The sequence below is a fragment of the Eleutherodactylus coqui genome, chromosome 1, assembly GCF_035609145.1.
Source record: "Eleutherodactylus coqui strain aEleCoq1 chromosome 1, aEleCoq1.hap1, whole genome shotgun sequence".
NCBI classification, from domain to species: Eukaryota; Metazoa; Chordata; class Amphibia; order Anura; family Eleutherodactylidae; genus Eleutherodactylus; species Eleutherodactylus coqui.
The window spans coordinates 435878719-435898107 of record NC_089837.1 but is presented as its reverse complement, the minus strand read 5'-3'; the positions used below and the strand labels follow the sequence as shown (position 1 = coordinate 435898107).

At 45.8% G+C, this 19389-nt stretch overlaps 1 protein-coding gene across 1 annotated transcript in view; it reads left to right on the top strand.

Moving 5' to 3' along the window:
* Window positions 1-19389, top strand: part of CRYL1 (crystallin lambda 1) — a 137105-nt gene that overhangs the window by 98148 nt on the left and 19568 nt on the right. The window contains exon 6 of the mRNA XM_066582171.1: window positions 18102-18207. Coding sequence (XP_066438268.1) covers window positions 18102-18207 — 106 coding nt within the window. The remainder of the gene's footprint in view (window positions 1-18101; window positions 18208-19389) is intronic.

Genomic DNA, 19389 nt, shown 5'->3' with positions numbered 1-19389 from the left:
ATTTGTATTTCATCAAAGGCAGTCATTTTCTATAAAGGCTCATATTGCATTAAACAGATCATTAAAAGGTTTTCCTGAACTTTTCCTATTGATGAGCTGTCCTCAGAATAAGCAATCAGTAGTTGATTAGCGGGGATCCACGGCTCAGGATTCCCATTAATCAGCTAATCCCTGAGTCTGTTTTTAGTGTGGACAGCCCCGGAAATGGCACTTTTTATATTGCAGTTGCACATTTTTGTATTGCAGATACAGCTCTCATTGAATTCAATGGGAATTGCACCTGCAGTACCAAACTGGGTTGCTGAAATGTTGACAGCACTATCTGCTTCCAGTGCTATCCTGAAAGCAGGCCTGGTGATAGGCTGATCCCTATTGGTGGGCCCCCGCTGATCTAATAATGATCTATTCTGAGGGTAGGTAATCAGTAGTGAAAGTCCTAGAAAACCCCTTTAACACTGGGGTACCATATTTACTGCCTATTTGCAAGTACAATACACTGAATAGAACTCATTGATTTCAAGTTCATTCACATGCCTGTATTTTGCTTGCGCCAAAAAAATGTGAAGCATGCTCTATTTTCCTGCAAATTTATGAATTGAAAATGGCACATATTGAACTAATTAACTTAATTGTTCATTTTAATGAATGGGAGCATGCTCGCATGTTTTTTCTGCACACGCAAATGTGCACGATTTGCACACGCAAATGTGCACGATTTGCACATGCAAAAAGTACAGCAAGACTCGTGCTTGTAAATACACAATGTCCACTGAACAAATGCACCCATTAATGCTGTTTATGCTCGTGTGACATCAGCCTTATTGAGGAAGTAGGGACCAGGTGTGCTCATTGGAGTATGAGGTGATCTACATTCTTCAAAGAAGCACACGAATCCACTCTCCTGCCAAGAGCTCTTCTTCTGACGTACATCACCGATTTCTATATGTCAGACTGAGTATCTGACACCGATGTATTTTACAATGACTGGACCAGAGAGTTACACCATGAACGGTGTTGCAGATGTTTTTTTTGGACTATTAAATTGGGCCAGCTGGGAACAGGGCATCTGTGCTTTCCATCTTTTATTTTGTGTTTTTATTATGTTTAATATGTTTTTATTGACGTTTTCATATAAAACGCACATATAGAACATTGAACAGTTCAAGACAAAAGGGCAATAAGGCATTTTTTATGTCACATCGCTCAGGACTAAGGCACAGGGATTGGTGAGCCAAGATTAAATGAACAGTTCAACTCGCAAAATCAAAGTCAGCTCTTCTTTGCTATGGCTCTCCAAGGGCGATCCGCTTGTGTCGACGTGTCCTTGAGTCTATTATGGTCACATGCAGGGGCGTAACTATAGAGGGTGCAGGGGATGCGGTTGCACCCGGGCCCAGGAGCCTTAGGGGGCCCATAAGGCCTCTCTTCTCCATATAGGGAGCCCAGTACTATGAATAAAGCATTATAGTTGGGGGCCCTGTTACAGGTTTTGCATTGGGGCTCAGAAGATTCAAGTTATGCCTCTGTGCAGCATGGTTTAGGTATGGGTACGGGTACAGATACAGATAGAGGGGGGGGGGGGCCCTGCTCACCTTTTGCATCAGGGCCCCTGAGCCTTTAGTTACGCCCTAGTCACATGCCTTATTTGAATAACTTGATTTAAGGTTAATTGTGCTTATCATTGTGACAAAGCCCGGTTTGACTATATAAAGAGTAACAAACAAGGTGTAACTAAGAGGGTTATACTGGGAGACATGTGGAAAAGAAAAGAGGAAAAAGGGGAAGAGTTTTAGGAAGATCGGAATGTGTGAGCGTAAGAGGAGGAAAGGGAAGGAGGTGTGGCCGCCCAGACTCACCTCTGGTAACCCCAGTTGGCTTCAGACGCGTTCCTCGGGGCCTTATATCTCTCTTCCCGGGTCACGCCACGTCACCAACCCACTGTTAACTGAAACTGTGGCGAATCTCGGTACGTATTCCACACTGCCCAAGCTTGGGTGCCACGTCTCTGTCCCTCGGCCCCTTCATCTTCCATTTCCTCCATATACATCAGTTGGTTTAGCTCCTGGACGAATTCCAGGATGGGAGGGGTTGATGTACCGTGCCAATGGCGTGGAATGACCGCCCTTGCTGCAGTGAGGAAGTGCCGCAATAGCCCTAGGGGCGTAGGGACCAGGGATAACTGACAGCAGCGCCATCTGTGGGGTGGCCTTTATGTGTTTTATTATGGTTCAAAAGTATTTTATTAAAGAACTGTAGGATACAATGGGAAATGGTTTTACATTCAAAATATTTTACAGCAGAATGATACATTTTCCTTTTTTCTAACTTAAACTGATTGATTAATTCTTGTGTTTTAATCTATACAGTTATAGGAAAACTAGTTCTGCACTCTCACCAGACACTCTCAGACCTTAAGGCTGGGTTCCCATGGGACGGATTTGCTGCAGAAATTGCGTGCAGAATTTCTGTGCAGCAAATCCATCTGCGGCTCCTAATACCAGGATAAGCCAGTCATGTGGTCGAGATTTTGCAAAAATGTCGTCCACACAGGGCGGCCAATCCGTCGCGGCAAAGCCAGGCAGAATCAGCAATGCTGCGCTGAATTGACAGCCGCAGCATGCCAATTCTTCTTTTCTTTTTGTTGCGGCCTCATACCTATCTATGGGGAGAGAAAGCCGCAACGGAATGCCGGCGGCCGAACCACTCCAAAACCTGTGGCGAAATGCCGCAGTTTTAAAGTTGCGGCTGTCCCGCAGGAATCTCGCAGCTTTTCGGTGTGGCCAAACCGCGAGATTTCCACAGGATTTCCATCCAATGGTAACCCAGCCTAACTATGTCAACGGGGAAGGAATAATAAGCAGGGAAGGGTAGGGGGGATTGGAAGGGGTATGCCAAAAGGCCCTATTCGACTTATAGTGATTTATTTTATTAAGTGGAGAATAAAGTAGATTTTGTGATTATGGAACATTTTGGCCAATCACATTTGAGTTCTGTACCATTGTGTTAGAAGTTTATAGTTGAATTCTTGGAACTTCCGGGGACCTACAAGTTTTGTGTTTCACGATAAATATTTTGGCCCATTGTTCTTCTGTGAAAGTTTTAACTATTTCTTTTTCCAAACCTTGCTTAAATGCCAATGGGTGTTTCCCCGTCCCTTTGCCAGCAAAATATAATATACCTGAGAGATCGCTTTTCTCAGTGGGGTGGATGACCTGCATAAGTTTTTCAAATTGAGATAAAGGAGCTATGAGTTGTGTACTTGCACAGGGATGTTGCATGCATGTATGTATGTATGTATGTATGTATGTATGTACGTATCTGTAAATAGTGAAACCATGCCCCGGCCAACGGGCACCTCCGCCCATTAGCTTGCATAGCAACCTCATACCTGACTCTGAAACCAAGTTACATATACACGGCAGATGAGTTTACAATCTAGAGAGTAATGTGGAACTGCTAAACAATGCCATCAAGTCTGGGTTGCCCAGTAGGGATGTGAGTGCGCCCGGTCGAGATACCAGACTTAAGTGTGTCAATAGTCCATCCCATGTATCTAACAGATTGCTCATGAGCTGTGTTGAATTGAGTATTTGTCAGAATGCTCGGCGAGGTAGCCAAAAGATACCCAATGCTTTGTATGGTATGGATTCTTGTTCCATCCCTACCCACAATTTGGAAGAGCGATTATAGATGAGGTTCAAGATACATTTACATATGGTAGCACCGTGGTATAAGGCGAAGTTTGGCAGGCCTGTCTTTCCCTTTTTCCTGTGAAAGTGTTCTGAAACTGAGCCACGGTCTGCTGGGTACTGATGCAATATGTCTCCATCGGAACTATAGGTGAATTGTGTATTTAGCATTTCATCTGTTTGCATTGGTACGTTCATTTCTGCATCATCCTACTCCAAGCTGAACTGCTATCTCCCTCTGCTTAAATCCTCTGTGCTGCTTGCTTGCTGTGAATTGTGTATTTTGCATTTCATCTGTTTGCATTGGTAAATGAAACTTTACTTTTAGTTATTTCTGCCATCCACCTCCCCCAAATGGCATCTTTCACCCATCCTTGCTGAGATGCTTTCCTTATCTAAGGAGAGCAATAAATTTCACCCCCCCCCCCCTTTTGGTCATTAGGTTTGCAATGCTAAAGTCAGCTGGCCAGTCAATTGGAACCTGATTAGCCACTCCCAGCTGTTTCCTAGTCATACCTTAAACTTTTACTATAATATCAGTGTAAGCATGCATGCCACGTGGGTGGCTGCCACGCGAATATAATGCTGTTATGAAGTATGCTGTAGAAAGTATGAGACAGTTTGACCATGGCAGTTCGACATGGTAGGAGACAGGTAGGCCACAAACTCTACCTAAATACTTTGCACTTTAAAGCTATCGCTAATGCTGTCACCTCTGTTCTCATTCTTGCTCTCAGTTTCAGAACTTCTTTCAAGTGCCCACCTCTGGGGCACTCTATACACATTAGCCCCTCTCTCCTGTCCTCGCCTATGCACAGCTCTCATGCACTCTTTACCTTCTTGCTTAGCCTCAAACCCCCTAGTGCCACTAACAAAAATAACAGCCGCCCTCATAAATCTCCTAGCCATCTGCTAACCCTCTCTATCCTGCTGCTACTAGCTGCTGGGGATATCTCTCCCAATCCTGGCCCACCCTCCACTGCTCCTAGTTATCACCCCCTACCTGACTCACTAAGAAAATCCCCAAGCCCAACTGATAGCCCATGCATAGCCTCCCCTGACTCCTTTAAATGTGCCCTCTGGAACTGCCAGTCAGCATGTAATAAACTCCCCACCATCCATGACTTTTTTACTGCTAAATCTTTAAACCTGCTAGCTCTCACAGAAACGTGGATACAGCAGTCTGACACGGCCTCCCCTGCTGCACTGTCTTACAATGGCCTGCAGTTCTCCCATACCCCGAGACCAGATGACAGGCGTGGCGGAGGAGTAGGTGCTCTTCTTTCCCCGAAATGCACCTACCAGGTCATCCCCCCTGTACCCTCACTCACTTTTCCATCATTTGAGGTACATATGCTACGGCTTTTCCGCCCGCTGTCCATGCGAGTAGCAGTTATCTATCGCCCCCCAGGTGCTCCTCGCCTGTTTTTGGACCACTTTGCTGCCTGGCTCCCCCACTTCCTATCCTGTGAAATTCCAACCCTCATCTTAGGTGATTTTAACATCCCCACTAATGACCCTATGTCCCCATCTGCCTCTAAGCTTCTTTCGCTCACCTCCTCCCTTGGTCTCTCTCAACTCACAGCCTCTCCCACTCACAGGGATGGCAACACTCTTGATCTGGTCTTCTTCCGTCTCTGCTCTGTTTCCAACTTCACTAACTCCCCTCTCCCGCTCTCGGATCATAACTTCCTCTCTTTCTCTGTCACGCTCCCTACCATCTCTCCAGACCCACCTACCTACAGTACCTACAGGAACCTTAAGGCCATTCACACCCAGGACTTTGCTGAATCCCTACAGTCCTCTCTGTCCCCCATCTCTCTCCTCTCCTGCCCCAACCTGGCTGCCGCTCACTACAACACCGCTCTCAAACATGCCCTGGATGAAGCAGCGCCCCCCAGAACCCGAGCCATTCGATGTAGAACACGGCAACCCTGGCTCACACCTCATACACGCTTCATCCGGCGGTGCTCTAGAAGTGCTGAACGGCTGTGGAGGAAATCGCAAACGGCACCAGACTTCCTCCACTACAAATTCATGCTCAGAACCTACAACCTCGCCCTCCACCATGCCAAACAAGTCTACTTCACCTCTCTAGTCTCCTCATTATCGCACAACCCTAAACGGCTCTTTGATACTTTTCACTCCCTTCTCAGCCCAAAACCGCAGCCCCCAGTGACGGATCTCAGTGCTGAAGAGTTGGCTGCTTACTTCAAAAAGAAAATAGACGACATCCGTCAGGAAATAACTTCCCAATCCCAGACTAGCCCTGACCGTAGTCCTGTCAGCACTGCATCTAGCTCCTGCTCACTGTCTGTACTCAGACCAGCGACAGAGGAAGAAGTCTCCAAATTGCTCTTCTCTGCTCGCCCCACCACCTGCGCTAGCGACCCTCTCCCCTCACACCTCCTCCGTTCCTTCTCCCCAGTGGTCATCTCCCATCTCACCACTATATTCAACCTCTCTCTGACCTCTGGCATCTTTCCCTCTTCTTTCAAACACGCCATCATATCCCCACTGCTAAAGAAACCGACTCTGGACGCGACTGATGCTGCCAACTACAGACCCATCTCAAACCTCCCCTTCATCTCCAAACTACTAGAACGCCTAGTTTACTCCCGCCTTGTAAGCTATTTATCAGAGAACTCTCTCCTAGACCCCCTACAGTCTGGCTTCCGACCTCAACACTCGACAGAAACTGTCCTTACTAGGGTATCCAATGACCTACTGACAGCCAAATCGAGGGGCGATTACTCCCTACTGATCCTCCTCGACCTTTCTGCAGCGTTTGACACTGTTGACCACAAACTCCTCCTCAGTATGCTACGCTCCATTGGCCTAAAGGACACTGCCCTCTCCTGGTTCTCCTCTTGCCTATCTGACCGCTCTTTCAGTGTCTCCTTTGCTGGCTCTACCTCCCCTCCTCTTCCCCTTGCTGTTGGGGTCCCCCAGGGCTCGGTCCTTGGCCCCCTTCTCTTCTCTATCTACACAGCCCCTATTGGACAAACCATCAGGAGTTTTGGCCTCAAATACCACCTGTACACTGATGACACCCAGCTATACACCTCTGCCCGTGACATCTCTGCACCCTTCCTCCAAAACATCACTAACTGTCTGTCCGCTGTCTCTAACACCATGTCCTCTCTCTACCTAAAACTAAACCTCTCTAAAACTGACTTACTGGTATTTCCACCCTCCACTAACCGACCTCATCCTGACATCTCCATCTCAGTGTTTGGCGCCACCATAACTCCTAGACAACACGCCCGCTGCCTTGGGGTCATATTTGACTCTGATCTCTCTTTTGCCCCCTACATCCAATCTCTAGCCCGAACATGTCAGCTGCACCTCAAGAACATCGCAAGAATCCGCTCTTTTCTCACTGTGGAGACGTTAAAAACGCTTACTGTTGCCCTCATCCACTCCCGGCTCGATTATTGCAACTCGTTGCTGATCGGCCTCCCCTGCACCAGACTCTACCCTCTCCAGTCCATCCTGAATGCGGCAACCAGGCTCCTCTTCCTGTCCAGCCGCTACTCGGACGCCTCTGTCCTATGCCGGTCACTGCACTGGCTGCCCGTTAAATACAGAATTCAATTCAAACTCGCTACCTTCATCCACAAAGCCCTCCACAGTACAGCGCCACCCTATATCGCCTCCCTCATCTTAATCCATCAACCAGCCCGGGCTCTCCGCTCTGCTAATGAAACCAGACTGAGCGCCCCTTTAATTCGAACTTCTCATTCCCGCCTCCAAGACTTCTCCAGAGCAGCACCGGTCCTCTGGAACACACTACCAAAGGCTACCCGAGCAATCCAGGACTCGCAGAACTTCAAGCGTGCTCTAAAAACGCACCTCTTCAGGGAGGCATACCGCATTCCCTAAACAAACCTCTCTGTACTCCGCCTGATAACATGCTCCCTGACCTACTGACTGCAATCCCTGCTAGCCATCATAAACCGCTCCTGCAGTCACACCGTTTCTGCCGTCACATGGCTAAATGTCTGACCATTGTCTATGTGTATAGCATCGCTCACTCTCCACCTCGCCATACTGTGCACATCTCCAGCCCCTTTACCCTCTGTATCACCCCATTACTTGTAGTATGTAAGCTCGTTGGAGCAGGACCCTCACCCCTATTGTTTCCATCAACTGATTACTATATGTAACCGTGGTTCTGTAATGTTTGTATTTTGTCTTTCTGTTTTCCCCCCTGTCTATGTAAGCGCTGCGGAATATGTTGGCGCTATACAAATAAAATTATTATTATATTATTATTATTATTATAGGTGGCGACATGGGTTGGTTAGGGTTAGTGACTGGTCACGCCCCCAGATGTGGATTGGCGGCCGCCACTGGAGTGCTAACTGCACACGGAATGACACAAACAGGCTGTGGGTGTCCTTGCTCCCCACAGAGAGCACAGTGCACATGTCAGGTACTGGCCGTCCTTCCCTGTCTCTGTGTCTCAGCAGCGGCTCCATGCTCCTGCACACAGCAGCAGGGGAGCCCAGCGATGACAGTGGCGGCGGGGGGACATGGACAGGGAGAGCCGGGTTTGCCAGCAGCACCCTGGACAGTGAGAGTGGGGTTGGTGGCAGTGGCACTGCCAGCGGTGGACTGGAGTGGAACCCAACGAGAAGAGTGCAAGCGGGTCCAGCTGCTGCTGTGGCGGCGGGAAGACTGCAGTCTGGCAGGGGGACAGGAGTAGAGATGGGAGTCCCATCAGGGAGAGATGTTAGCTTGTCAGGAAGATGGGAGGTATATCTGTTTCTGGGGAGGCATGTGTGCGGCAGCCAATCCACAGCTGTGCCAATCACCTAGGCGTTCCCTCTAACTCAGGCTGGCTAGCCCATGTCTCCACCTATTCATCTTGTGGAGACCTATTGCACCAGTACTGGTCTGTTGTTACCCCAGACAAATTTCATTGTGACTCTACAGATACGGGACAAGTACCGTATTTTTCGCTTTATAAGATGCACTTTTTCCCTCTCCAAAGCAGGGGGGGAGGGGAGTTGCTGCGTCTTATAGAGTGAATGTGCAAAAAAATTTGTTCCAATCGCCATTATTAGCACGATCGCGAATTTAATGCGCGAGCGCGATTTAGTTAGCACGATTGCGTGTTAAACTCGCGATCGCACCAACAAATGTGCGTCCAGTCTCCTCCCCACTGCCGCCCATACATACCTCTGATTGGTCGTGAGCGCCGGCGGGTACTACTGCTGCTCCCCGCCTCCACCAAACGGCTTCCTTCCTTCCTCCTGCTGCACACAAGCGCAGCTGTGATATGGAGCGCCGGTTTTTCAGACCTCTGCTCCGTCACCCGGCACTAACCCTACGCTGTCCCTGGGTGAGTTCAAATTTTTTTCCCCCTATTTTCCCGCTCTAAAACGGGGGTGCGTCTTATAGACCGGTGCGTCTAATAGAACGAAAAATACGGTAGTTTCTGCGTAATTTGATAGAGAGAGATTGGCATTTGTATAGGATTTTAGGAAGAGATTCCATTTTTAGTAAGTTAATCCTGCCAAACTAGGAAAGCGTAAGGGATCACCATTTCTGTAAATCAGTCTCTCTAGTGTCGCAAGCATCGGTTTATAGTTTAAGCTTAATAGCGGGGCTGGATCAGCTGACAAGGATATCCCTAGATATTTAATGGCGTTTTCATTCTAACTAAGTGGTATTATTGTTGTTTTATTAATTAGATGCATATCTGTAGAAAAGAAATTTATGTTTAGTGTTTTTTGGGGGTTTTTTTTGTAGCTATTCAATTTTCATTTTTGAAAACTTCCATGGGGCAGCCATATTGGAGACACACTTCCTGCCTACATTGTTTGTATATACAGGGCAGCAGGCTGTATGTGCTTTATGGCAGCTGAAATGAATGGGAGTCAATTGTCAGAGATCAGGGAGTAACAGGACAAGAAACAAGAGGGCATTCAATTTTATCCATACGTGTTAATGCCGAAAACTAGCACATCCTTAGCAGTGAGAGAGAAGACATCCAAATGGCACAAATTCCAATTTAAATTCTATCTTTATGGAAAAATCCCATAAAGCCTTTCTATTAGATAAAAAATGCCAGCCCCAATCTTCAGCCTTTTTGAAGCTTAAAGGGTTTTTCCACGCGAATACTATTGATGACCTACCCCTTTAAATAAATCCGTTATCCCTTTACCAATAGTTGAAAACCTCTTAATGGGTTTCTAGTTTCAGAATTGGAACATGCTTTTATGTATCTGTATGTACAATTTTCCCTTTCGTCTCCACGACAGAACCACCTGAGATTGCCTCCTCCAGTAGGACAGCAACACACAAAGGGTTAAAGGCTGACCCCCCCCCCCCCCTACCACCCCCACCTTCCTCAATGGTTTTCCTGTCCTGCCAGGAGGCAAGTAGCCAGAGAGGTGCTGGGAGTTTTTAGGAGTTCCTAGCATGAAAGAGAAGAGATATATAAAAAATATATACCACGAATTGGAAGCAGCAGGGGCTTCCGGAGGGTCGTCGGGCCGCCTGCACACGAGCGGAAATCCCGCCGTGGGATTTCCCGCGGGATTTCCGCCGCTGAAAGTTTGCATAGGAGTGCATTAAAATACGCACTCCTATGCAGACGGCCGCGGTTTGGCCGCGCGAAATATCGCGCGGCAAACAAACCGCGGCATGTCCTAATTTTCTGTGGGGCACGCACTCACCCGGCCGCCGGCGCCGGCTGCGCGGCAGCCGGCACATGAAAGAGCCGGGGCCGCCAGGCGCGGGTGAGTACGCGCTCGTTCCTGCAGGCGCTCGGGTCGGATCGCACGGCGAGAATTCTCGCTGCCGGATCCGACCGGCTACAAGAGCAGTTCACCCAGGCTGGATTCCTCCCCACCACGGTCCAGGGAGGGCTTTACATGGGGGCTGTGGTCTGTCTTCTCCCTTCCCCCTTTCTTCTGACTTTGCCAATGCATGGATCTCGTGGGCCTGCGTAGGAGCAGGCGTGACACTCTGACGCCCCCCCTAGGTTATGGTGAGGGCGAAGCCTGCGAGGCCATGTGACTGGCGTGATAATGCACTTGCATCGGGGGCGGCGGACAGCAGCAAAGACTGGCAAGTTTTGAAATTTTAAAAGGTATCCGAAAGAAGCCAGAATGTGGATTCTACAGGATCCTGCTGTGTACAGGATCAGTGTCTATTTAGTCTGCAGTACTATTCAGTATGCGTACTCAAGCACTGGACATCCCTGCCACCTCTGGGGCTGTAAGTAGCCCGTTGGGTAACCACTCCTGAAACTGTTATGTTTACAAAAAAGTTTATATATTTAAACGCTCTTTCCTTGTTATTGCTAGGGGAACAAGAGGGTAGACTGACCACAAAAACAAAGGTTAAAAAAAAACGTCTACTAGTAGATTTTTTTTTTTAGCAAGCCGAACCAACTTCGCCTTGACCAAAATGGGGCTAAGTCTACAGGATCCAGTCCACCTACCAGTTCGGTTAGACCTTCTATCCTAGGGTCCCCTAGACCATCCAGACATGACGAACTTCCATCTATCAGCTTGGATATTGAGCTACCCATACTGCTAGGAAGAGGCTTAGAAAAATGTAACAGACACTTTTCTCCAGCAGAAAAGAAACTAATAATAAGATATATCGCAAAGTCTGGAAAAATTTGCAGCTTGGTGGCAGGAGAGAAAATTTTCATTTAGTTCCCCGGACATACCTACAATCTTAGGAATTCCTCCAGGAAGGTTTGGATAAGGGCCTCTCTCCTAGTACACTGAAGATGCAAGTAGTGGCTCTCAGTGCTTTTTATGACACCAGACTCTCTGAAATAAGCTGGATCTCGGGATTTTTCAAAGCTACAGACAGGTTAAAGCCTAAAATGCTTAACTAGGCCCCGAATGGAACCTGAATTGGGTCCTTAGAGCTCTATTCTCAGCTCCATTTGAGCCTATAGACTCAATTCCCGTTAGAACCTTGACATTAAAGACAATCTTTCTAGTGGCCATCACGTCGGCGAGAAGGATAAGGGAGATACAGGCGTTATTGGTCTGCCAACCTTTCTACTGACAATAAAATAATATTCAAACTCGACCTGTCTTTCATACCTGAAGTAGCATCACAATTCCATAGGTGTCAGAAGACATAATCATTGCCTCATTTTGCAATAATCCTAAAAATGAACAGGAACAAAAATTCCATTGCCTGAATGTTAGGAGAGCGGTGTTACAATATGTCGCCTTCACAAGCGAGTGGAGGCAGGATGAGAAACTATTCATCCAATTTTTTTGGCCCCAATAGGGGAAAGAAGACAGTGAAAAATTCCATAGCAGGATTGATCCGCCTAGCCATCACAGAAGCCTATGCAGAAATAGATAAGACTGCCCTAGGGAACCTTAAAGCCTACTCTACTAGGGCAGTATCTGCATCTTGGACAGAAATAGCCTGTGCGTCGGTGAAGCAGATATGCAAAGCCGCGACATGGAAAAGTTGCATACTTTCACCAAACACTAAAGAATACACATGCAAGCAGATGAGGATTTGGGCTTCGAAAAAGTTAGATTAGATTTATTGGTAATCTGTTCTTTAGAGCAGTGTTCCCCAACTCCAGTCCTCAGGGACCGCCAACAGGTCATCTTTTCAGGATTTCCTCAGTATTGCACAGGTGATGTAATTGTTAGTGCATTAGACATTGCCACAGGTGTTCTTACCATAGGATATCCTGAAAACATGACCTGTTGGGGACCCCTGCTTTAGAGAGTCTCCACAACAGCACCTGTACTCCCCCCCCCCCCCCCCCCTTCCCACCTTCCCCCGAAAAAAATACTTTTATCTTTTCCATTCAAACATACCGCCGTAGGTACTTATTTTTAGTTAAGCTCTTACCCCTGTCTGTTCGTTATAAACACTGAGGAAGGTTAAGGGGGGAGGCATTTAATCCTCTGTAGGTTCCTGTCCTATCAAGAGGAAGAGATGTCAGATGGTGCTGTCATAGAGACTCCCTGAAAAACTGATTTACCAGGAAATCTAATCTAATTTTTTATATTATATCTTATTGGGGAAAGCTGGCAACCACCTCACCTTCCAATATCCAATAGTTCCATTATTGCTGTCTGTAGGCTCCCTGTGAGTGATGAAAAATCCCCTCAGCCACCACAAAAATCCATCTACTGTAAAACTGAAAATGGAAGACCATTAGACTGGCACATGGTGGGTGCTGATACAGCTCCTCGCTCCGTGTTTCTATATAGTGGCTTTATGAAGATAGGCGAACAGCCGTAGATTTGATCCCAGCACATCTCTTACTTCATACCAGGAACCGAGCCGCATTTCTAAAGTGACTATAAAACATTTAAGGGATCTTCCCATTAACAACATTTATCATCAAGACACAAGACAGATGAACATTCTTTCTCGGAAAATCCCTTTTAAGTGGATGACAAATTAGACTCCATGGAGGCATTAAAGGGGTTGTCTCATGAAAGCATGTGGGGTTATGCACTTCTGTATGGCCATATTAATGCACTTTGTAATATACATCGTGCATTAATTATGAGCCATACAGAAGTTATTCACTTACCTGTTCCGTTGCTAGCGTCCCCGTCTCCATGGATCCGTCTAAAATCGCCTCTTCTGGCTTGCACTGTGCGGTCTTCTCCCTTCTGAATGGGGCCGCTTGTGCCGGAGAGCTGCTCCTTGTAGCTCCGCCCCGTCACGTGTGCCGATTCCAGCCAATTAGGAGGCTGGAATCGGCAATGGACCTCACCGTGAAGATCCCGGCGGCCATCTTACTAAGGTAAGTAAGAAGAAGGAAGAAGTCGCCGTAGCGCGGGGATTCGGGTAAGTACTACCCGTTTTTTTTTTTTTAACACATGCATCGGGTTTGTCTCGCGCCGAACGGGGGGCCTATTGAATTTTAAAAAAAACCCGTTTCGGAGTGAGACAACCCCTTTTAACCCCTTCAGTGTCATTATTACATAATAGCGCCTCATAGAAGATTTTCCGGGCGCGCCACTAAAGGGGTTAAAGGAGTTGTGCCAGATTTTTGAAAATTTCACAGGGAGCAGATAAGTGTCCGAAAGAAAGAAATAAACATGACTCACCTTTTATGGTTCAAAAAGTATTTTATTAGCTGTGACGGACAGTACAATAGGGTATCATTGCAGGGTTTGTCATTCAACAATCAAAACCTAACCACAAACTCCCTAATAATTCCACCGTCTCTTATTGTCCCAGCCATTTTTATTTATTTATGAAAAATTGAAATCTAATCTGACACAACAAAATGGGCTCACCTTTTAAATGTCTCACCGCACTGCTCCCCGCTGCTACGGTCCCAGAAGCTCTTGCAGGGATCGTGTGCACAGTTTGCATCTTCGCTGCAGCCAGTGGCCGGCCTCAGTGGTCATGTGCATGAACGGCATGTTAGTGGGCATGTAAACGATGAACGTGATATTTCTACAGTAGCTTTCCCAAATGTTGGTAACACAGTTTGCCCATTAACAGAAGGCTTATGTCAGCACAAACTTAGAGATGGCTGGGCATATTTCCAAAATGTGTTCTTCATTGGTGGCATTAGCACCTTGTCACAGAAAGATCTAGTCCTAGATTCATATCCAAGTCAGTTGATCAATTTTAAGACCAATTAAACTATAAGGGCACTGATGGTTCCTGGCTATATTGAGGCTAGTGAAAACTATATTTACCAGAATTTGTCTCTTGAGTCTTTACCTTTTTTTGACAAGTGACATGACTTGCCATGATATGGCATTTTTGAAAGTTTATTTTGTGCTAAAACAGGGTTGTAAACCTATACTGCAGACATTGTATAGTTCTGGGGTTTACTTCCCTGTTCTCTTGCAGACTTGCTCTTCAAGGTTCTATACAATTGTATGATGTAATTCCTTCTTACCACAATATTACAAAATAAGGTGATGGTATTAATAAACATGCATGAAGTCATGTAAACGCACACTGAAACTAAAGGCGGCCACACACATTAAATTAAATGGGCTTTACCTAGCTGTTATGCCAAAGAGCAGTTGAGTAAAGTACTTGGCTATCTCCAGCAGTCCCTCAGAGTTAAATGAATCAGCAACGCACATGCTTGACTGCTGCTCCATTCTTATGGGGGGATGCAGGTCCACTGTTCCGTGATTGCTGAGGGTACCAGTGGTTGGGTCACCATCAATGAGATACTCGTAGATAGGAGATAAGCATATATTTTGGAGCAACCCACTTTTAAAGTCATTTTGAATCCACCGATTTTGTCAAGACCAGGGAACATCTAACATGTATGAGGCCTCGCGACTCTTCTCTGATGACCGACCTCAGGAAAAGAAGGGTCCGGCATGTTGGATTTCAACATCCCCAGTAGTTTTTGTTGTCCTTTGAAAATGAATAATGCCAGAGGAGTCCAGCAGCTGAATGATCCCCATTGCCTTTGAAAATAAATATATGCATGCTCAGCTGAGCGGGGTTGGGAGGAATAGCAGTTGGCCAAACAAAAGTTCTGCCTCTAAGATCTGAACTGTATGCCCTGCTTAAGAACAATAAAATGCCATCAATCGATTACGAACCTATTAGTACCGATCTCTGAGCCCATACTCTAACACTATATTCACACAGCGAGTACAATTTTGGCCAGTGAAGAACTAACCGATTTTAATGCAAGTGTGTGTGCGTTTTCCATCAGTTTTTGTTTTCACACAAGTGTAAACAGAGTCCCCTCTGTTCTTCAACTCCCATTAAAGTCAATGGGTGCGTGAATAAGAAATGGAGCACACACACCTGCCATTTGAGTACATTCTGTCTTTAACACACCCGTTAATTTGAGTGGGTTATTAGGGCATGAGGCAATATTTTTACATGGACCGTAAAGAAAAAAAAGAAAGTCGTAAATGTGAATATACACTTTGAATTTGAAACTGACTGAACTGAAACAGAACTCTGACCTAATAAAGTCAGACAGATCTCGGACACTAAAATATCTGTGAATAGGCTGCTTTCACACGAGTGTAATTTTACTGTGTTTTGTGGACCATAATATGGAGCTAATGTACGTCTATGTAGCTATTCACATGACCGTATTTTTCACGGCCATGACCTATTTTTCCTGTATTTTCCCCCAAATTTGTGCCTCTCGCAATGCACCAATCTTGTATGAGTTTCTTGGACGTGTGAAACTAGCCTTGCGGAGCAATGAAGAAGCTCTATTTTCTGTCATGGTTCATCCCTTTACAAGCCACACAAGCTTGACTAATTAGTTATATAATAGGGCTGATACAATAGTTGCAGTCACACAGAAGTTCCATAAAACTGTGCTGACCACATCACACAAATCCATTGTACTGAAAAAATAATACCTTTAACATTCCTCACCTACTGCCAGCACTTTGGGCATATGACCTGCCGGTCTCTGCTTTCAAACCTGCATTAGGGCTCGGTGAGGGTTTCATCTCTCTGCTCCGGTTTTGCGGAATGCTTTGTTATTTTTTTGTTTAAAAAAAAAGAGTTACAGACTGCACTATTTTTCCAGTCAAAAAAAGGGAAACCTAGTGGAATGGGAGCAAATGGAAACCTTTCCATTTGCTTTCTGCCTTTTTAAAACCCCATTGAAGTCAATGGGGAAAACAACTGATCAGTTTTATTTTGGTCTCTCTCCACCAAAAATGGAGCAGATAGATGGAAACCCTGAACGGAGCCCTAACACAAGTGTAAACTCAGTCTCTCCTAATCGCACCCTGGTACAGAAGCTATACACGCAACACTTCAAATACTGTAAGGTAAAAAACTCTTCCAAAAATAGAAGTGTTAATCGTTACTTCATCAATGAACAAAGTGCAAAGTGAACGAACAAAGGGAAATCTAAATCAAACCAATATTTGCAAACTATGATAAAACTGACACATTTTAAGACTGTTTAGTTTGTTTGCATTGCCTAACCTTTAGACAGGATTCTGAAAGGAGTATGTTCAGCTCTGTCTTAGATGTGCTGGTTACATATAGTGCCATCAGGGGGGCTAGCTGTAGAGTGTGCAGAGGTTGCCGTCACACCCAGGCCCTAGTGCCTGAGGGGACCCAGAAGTCCTGACACATAAGAAGACACAAGTATAACTATCAGATGTTTTCTTCAACTTTTCCTAATATACTCAGTTTGATTATACTCATGTTGTTATGTTATTATAATTCCTTATACTCAGTGGTTAGCACCTGATGCCTTACAGTTAGAGTTGAGCGAACATACTCTGCCGAGCTTGATGCTCGTTCGTGTATTGGCGTACTCGATGGTGCTCATTACTCGAACGAGCATCACGCCGTGTTCGACCCCCCCCCACCCCAGTTTTTGGCTCCTCCCCGCTGTGACGTGCCTGTTTTGGCCCTTCCCCACCGCGCGAGAGAGAGTGAGCTCGGGACCTGGCGTCCCACATACAAAAATGCTCGAGTCTCCCATTGTGGTCAATAACGCAGACCCGAGCATTTGGATACTTGCTCATATCTACTTACAGTACGAAGGTCCTGGGTCTTGACAAGCACAACTTCAGCATGGACTTCGTATGTTTTCTCTGTGGCCACTTGGATTGTATTTGCTAGTTTAAGTAACAAGAGGAATTATTGTGAGTGAATATAGTCTACAATGTGATCTATCTATAGTGCTGCAGAATGTGTGTGTGCTATATTAATAACCAGAAATAAAACCTACACCATAAATATTTATACTGTGTAATAAAACACAATTTTTATGAAGCAGCTATACTGTTAAAGGACCAATTCAGCAAAAACTTATCTTTCCATCCCTGCCCCCTTCACCTGATTGCCTGTCACACTCTGGATGTCTTCTGTGTATATTGCAGTCACTTGCATGCAGTGCAGATTCCTATCTCATACTTGTTAGGCTTAATCTTGATGTTGAGCTTTATCCCTGATCACTTTCTCTATACTATTCTAACTGTCCCTTGATGCTGATGTACAGCATCACATGACAAGCTAGAGCCAGTACCATGTCTGTCTGCTGGGAGGACACTGCCATTAGCTTCTGTATTCTATATACACCTGTACAAACTGCATACCATAATTATACAGTCAGGAGGATGAGCTGTGATCTCCTTCATTCTCAGTATGTGAGCAGAGTCTCTAATTATCAGCACTAACTGTGATAGGAGTTTCTGTTCCCTCTTTAAAGAGCTTTGGGGTGTGGTCCATGTAATATCACACAGGAATTATGCTAACTGAAAAACTGATTTATTGAGAGACCATAAAGCCAAATAAATCTCTAGTGGTCCGAATGAGATCACATGACCAGCTGAGGAGAAGGAGGTCAGTAGTTTCAAATAGAAAGAAACAACTAAGCAAGATAATATATATACATTAGAGGGTTTGTTACATAATGAATAAAAACAAAAACAAATTTTTCTTTCTTTCTGACATTTTTTGAAACAGGATGGAGTAATATCACCGAGGGATGTAGATATTGTCATGTCAGAAGGTCTTGGAATGAGATATGCTTTCCTTGGTCCCCTGGAAACTGCACATCTCAACGCAGAAGGTAGGAACATGATTTTCACTGCAACTAAAACGAATGATACATGACACTCGATGAAATGTCATTGTAACTTATAAAGCAGTAGTAAAAGCCTGTATAATTGACTTACTGCCCAGGTATAAAGAAAAGTATTAAGACAATGTCGAGAAATGAGGGTTACCCTGCTTGCCTCCACCTACAGTAAAAAATTCAGAGTATTATAAACCTAATTGAAAAGATATGATCGGAGGTATATTTTCTTGACTCTTTTATAGGATATACACTATATGGACACAAGTATTTGGACACTGCAGAAAATTGGCAAATATGCAAATACTGAGTTTGCCAAGCGGTATGCTGGGAAGGGCATGGGTAAAATAAAAAGCTGCTCACTTTTTGTAATAACTAATTATTTATTCGATCGAGCCATTGTGAGACGAACTGGAGCGATGGGTACGACACCGCTACCCACACCCATCCTCACAACAATCTCTTCTCACAGCCTTGTACGATGAATGGCGAGCTATTCCTGCCCCGACTTACAGAGAACTTGTGGAATGTCTGCCTCAACGTGCTGCCGCTGTAATACAAGCAAAAGGAGGGCTGACACGTTACTAAAGAGAATAATAAAGCCCTTTTACTGAAAGACATGCAGTGCCCAAATACTTTTCTCTTCATAGTGTATTTATCTGCCTTTCCATAAAATATGACTAGATTAATCATCCTATGTATTGTATTTAACACTATATGGATGGCCTTGTAGGGCAAAACTTTTTTCACCTAAATGCATGTATTTTGGGATGACAATCATTTTTGCAGTAGGGTTTGAGTTAAAATTTTTGCACAGAAAGGCCGCCTGCAGACGAGCGGAAATCCCGCCGCGGGAATTCCCGCGGGATTTCCGCCGCTGAAAGTCTGCATAGGAGTGCATTACAATACGCACTCCTATGCAGACGGCCGCGGTTTGGCCGCGCGAAATCTCGCGCGGCAAACAAACCGCGGCATGTTCTAATTTCCTGCGGGGCACGCACTCACCTGGCCGCCGGCTCCGGTCTGCGCATGCGCCGGCTGCGCGGCAGCCGGCACATCAAAGAGCCGGGGCCGCCAGGCGCGGGTGAGTACGCGCTCGTCCCTGCAGGCTCTGGGGTCGGATCGCGCGGCGAGATTTCTCGCTGCCGGATCCGACCCGCTCGTCTGCAGGCGGCC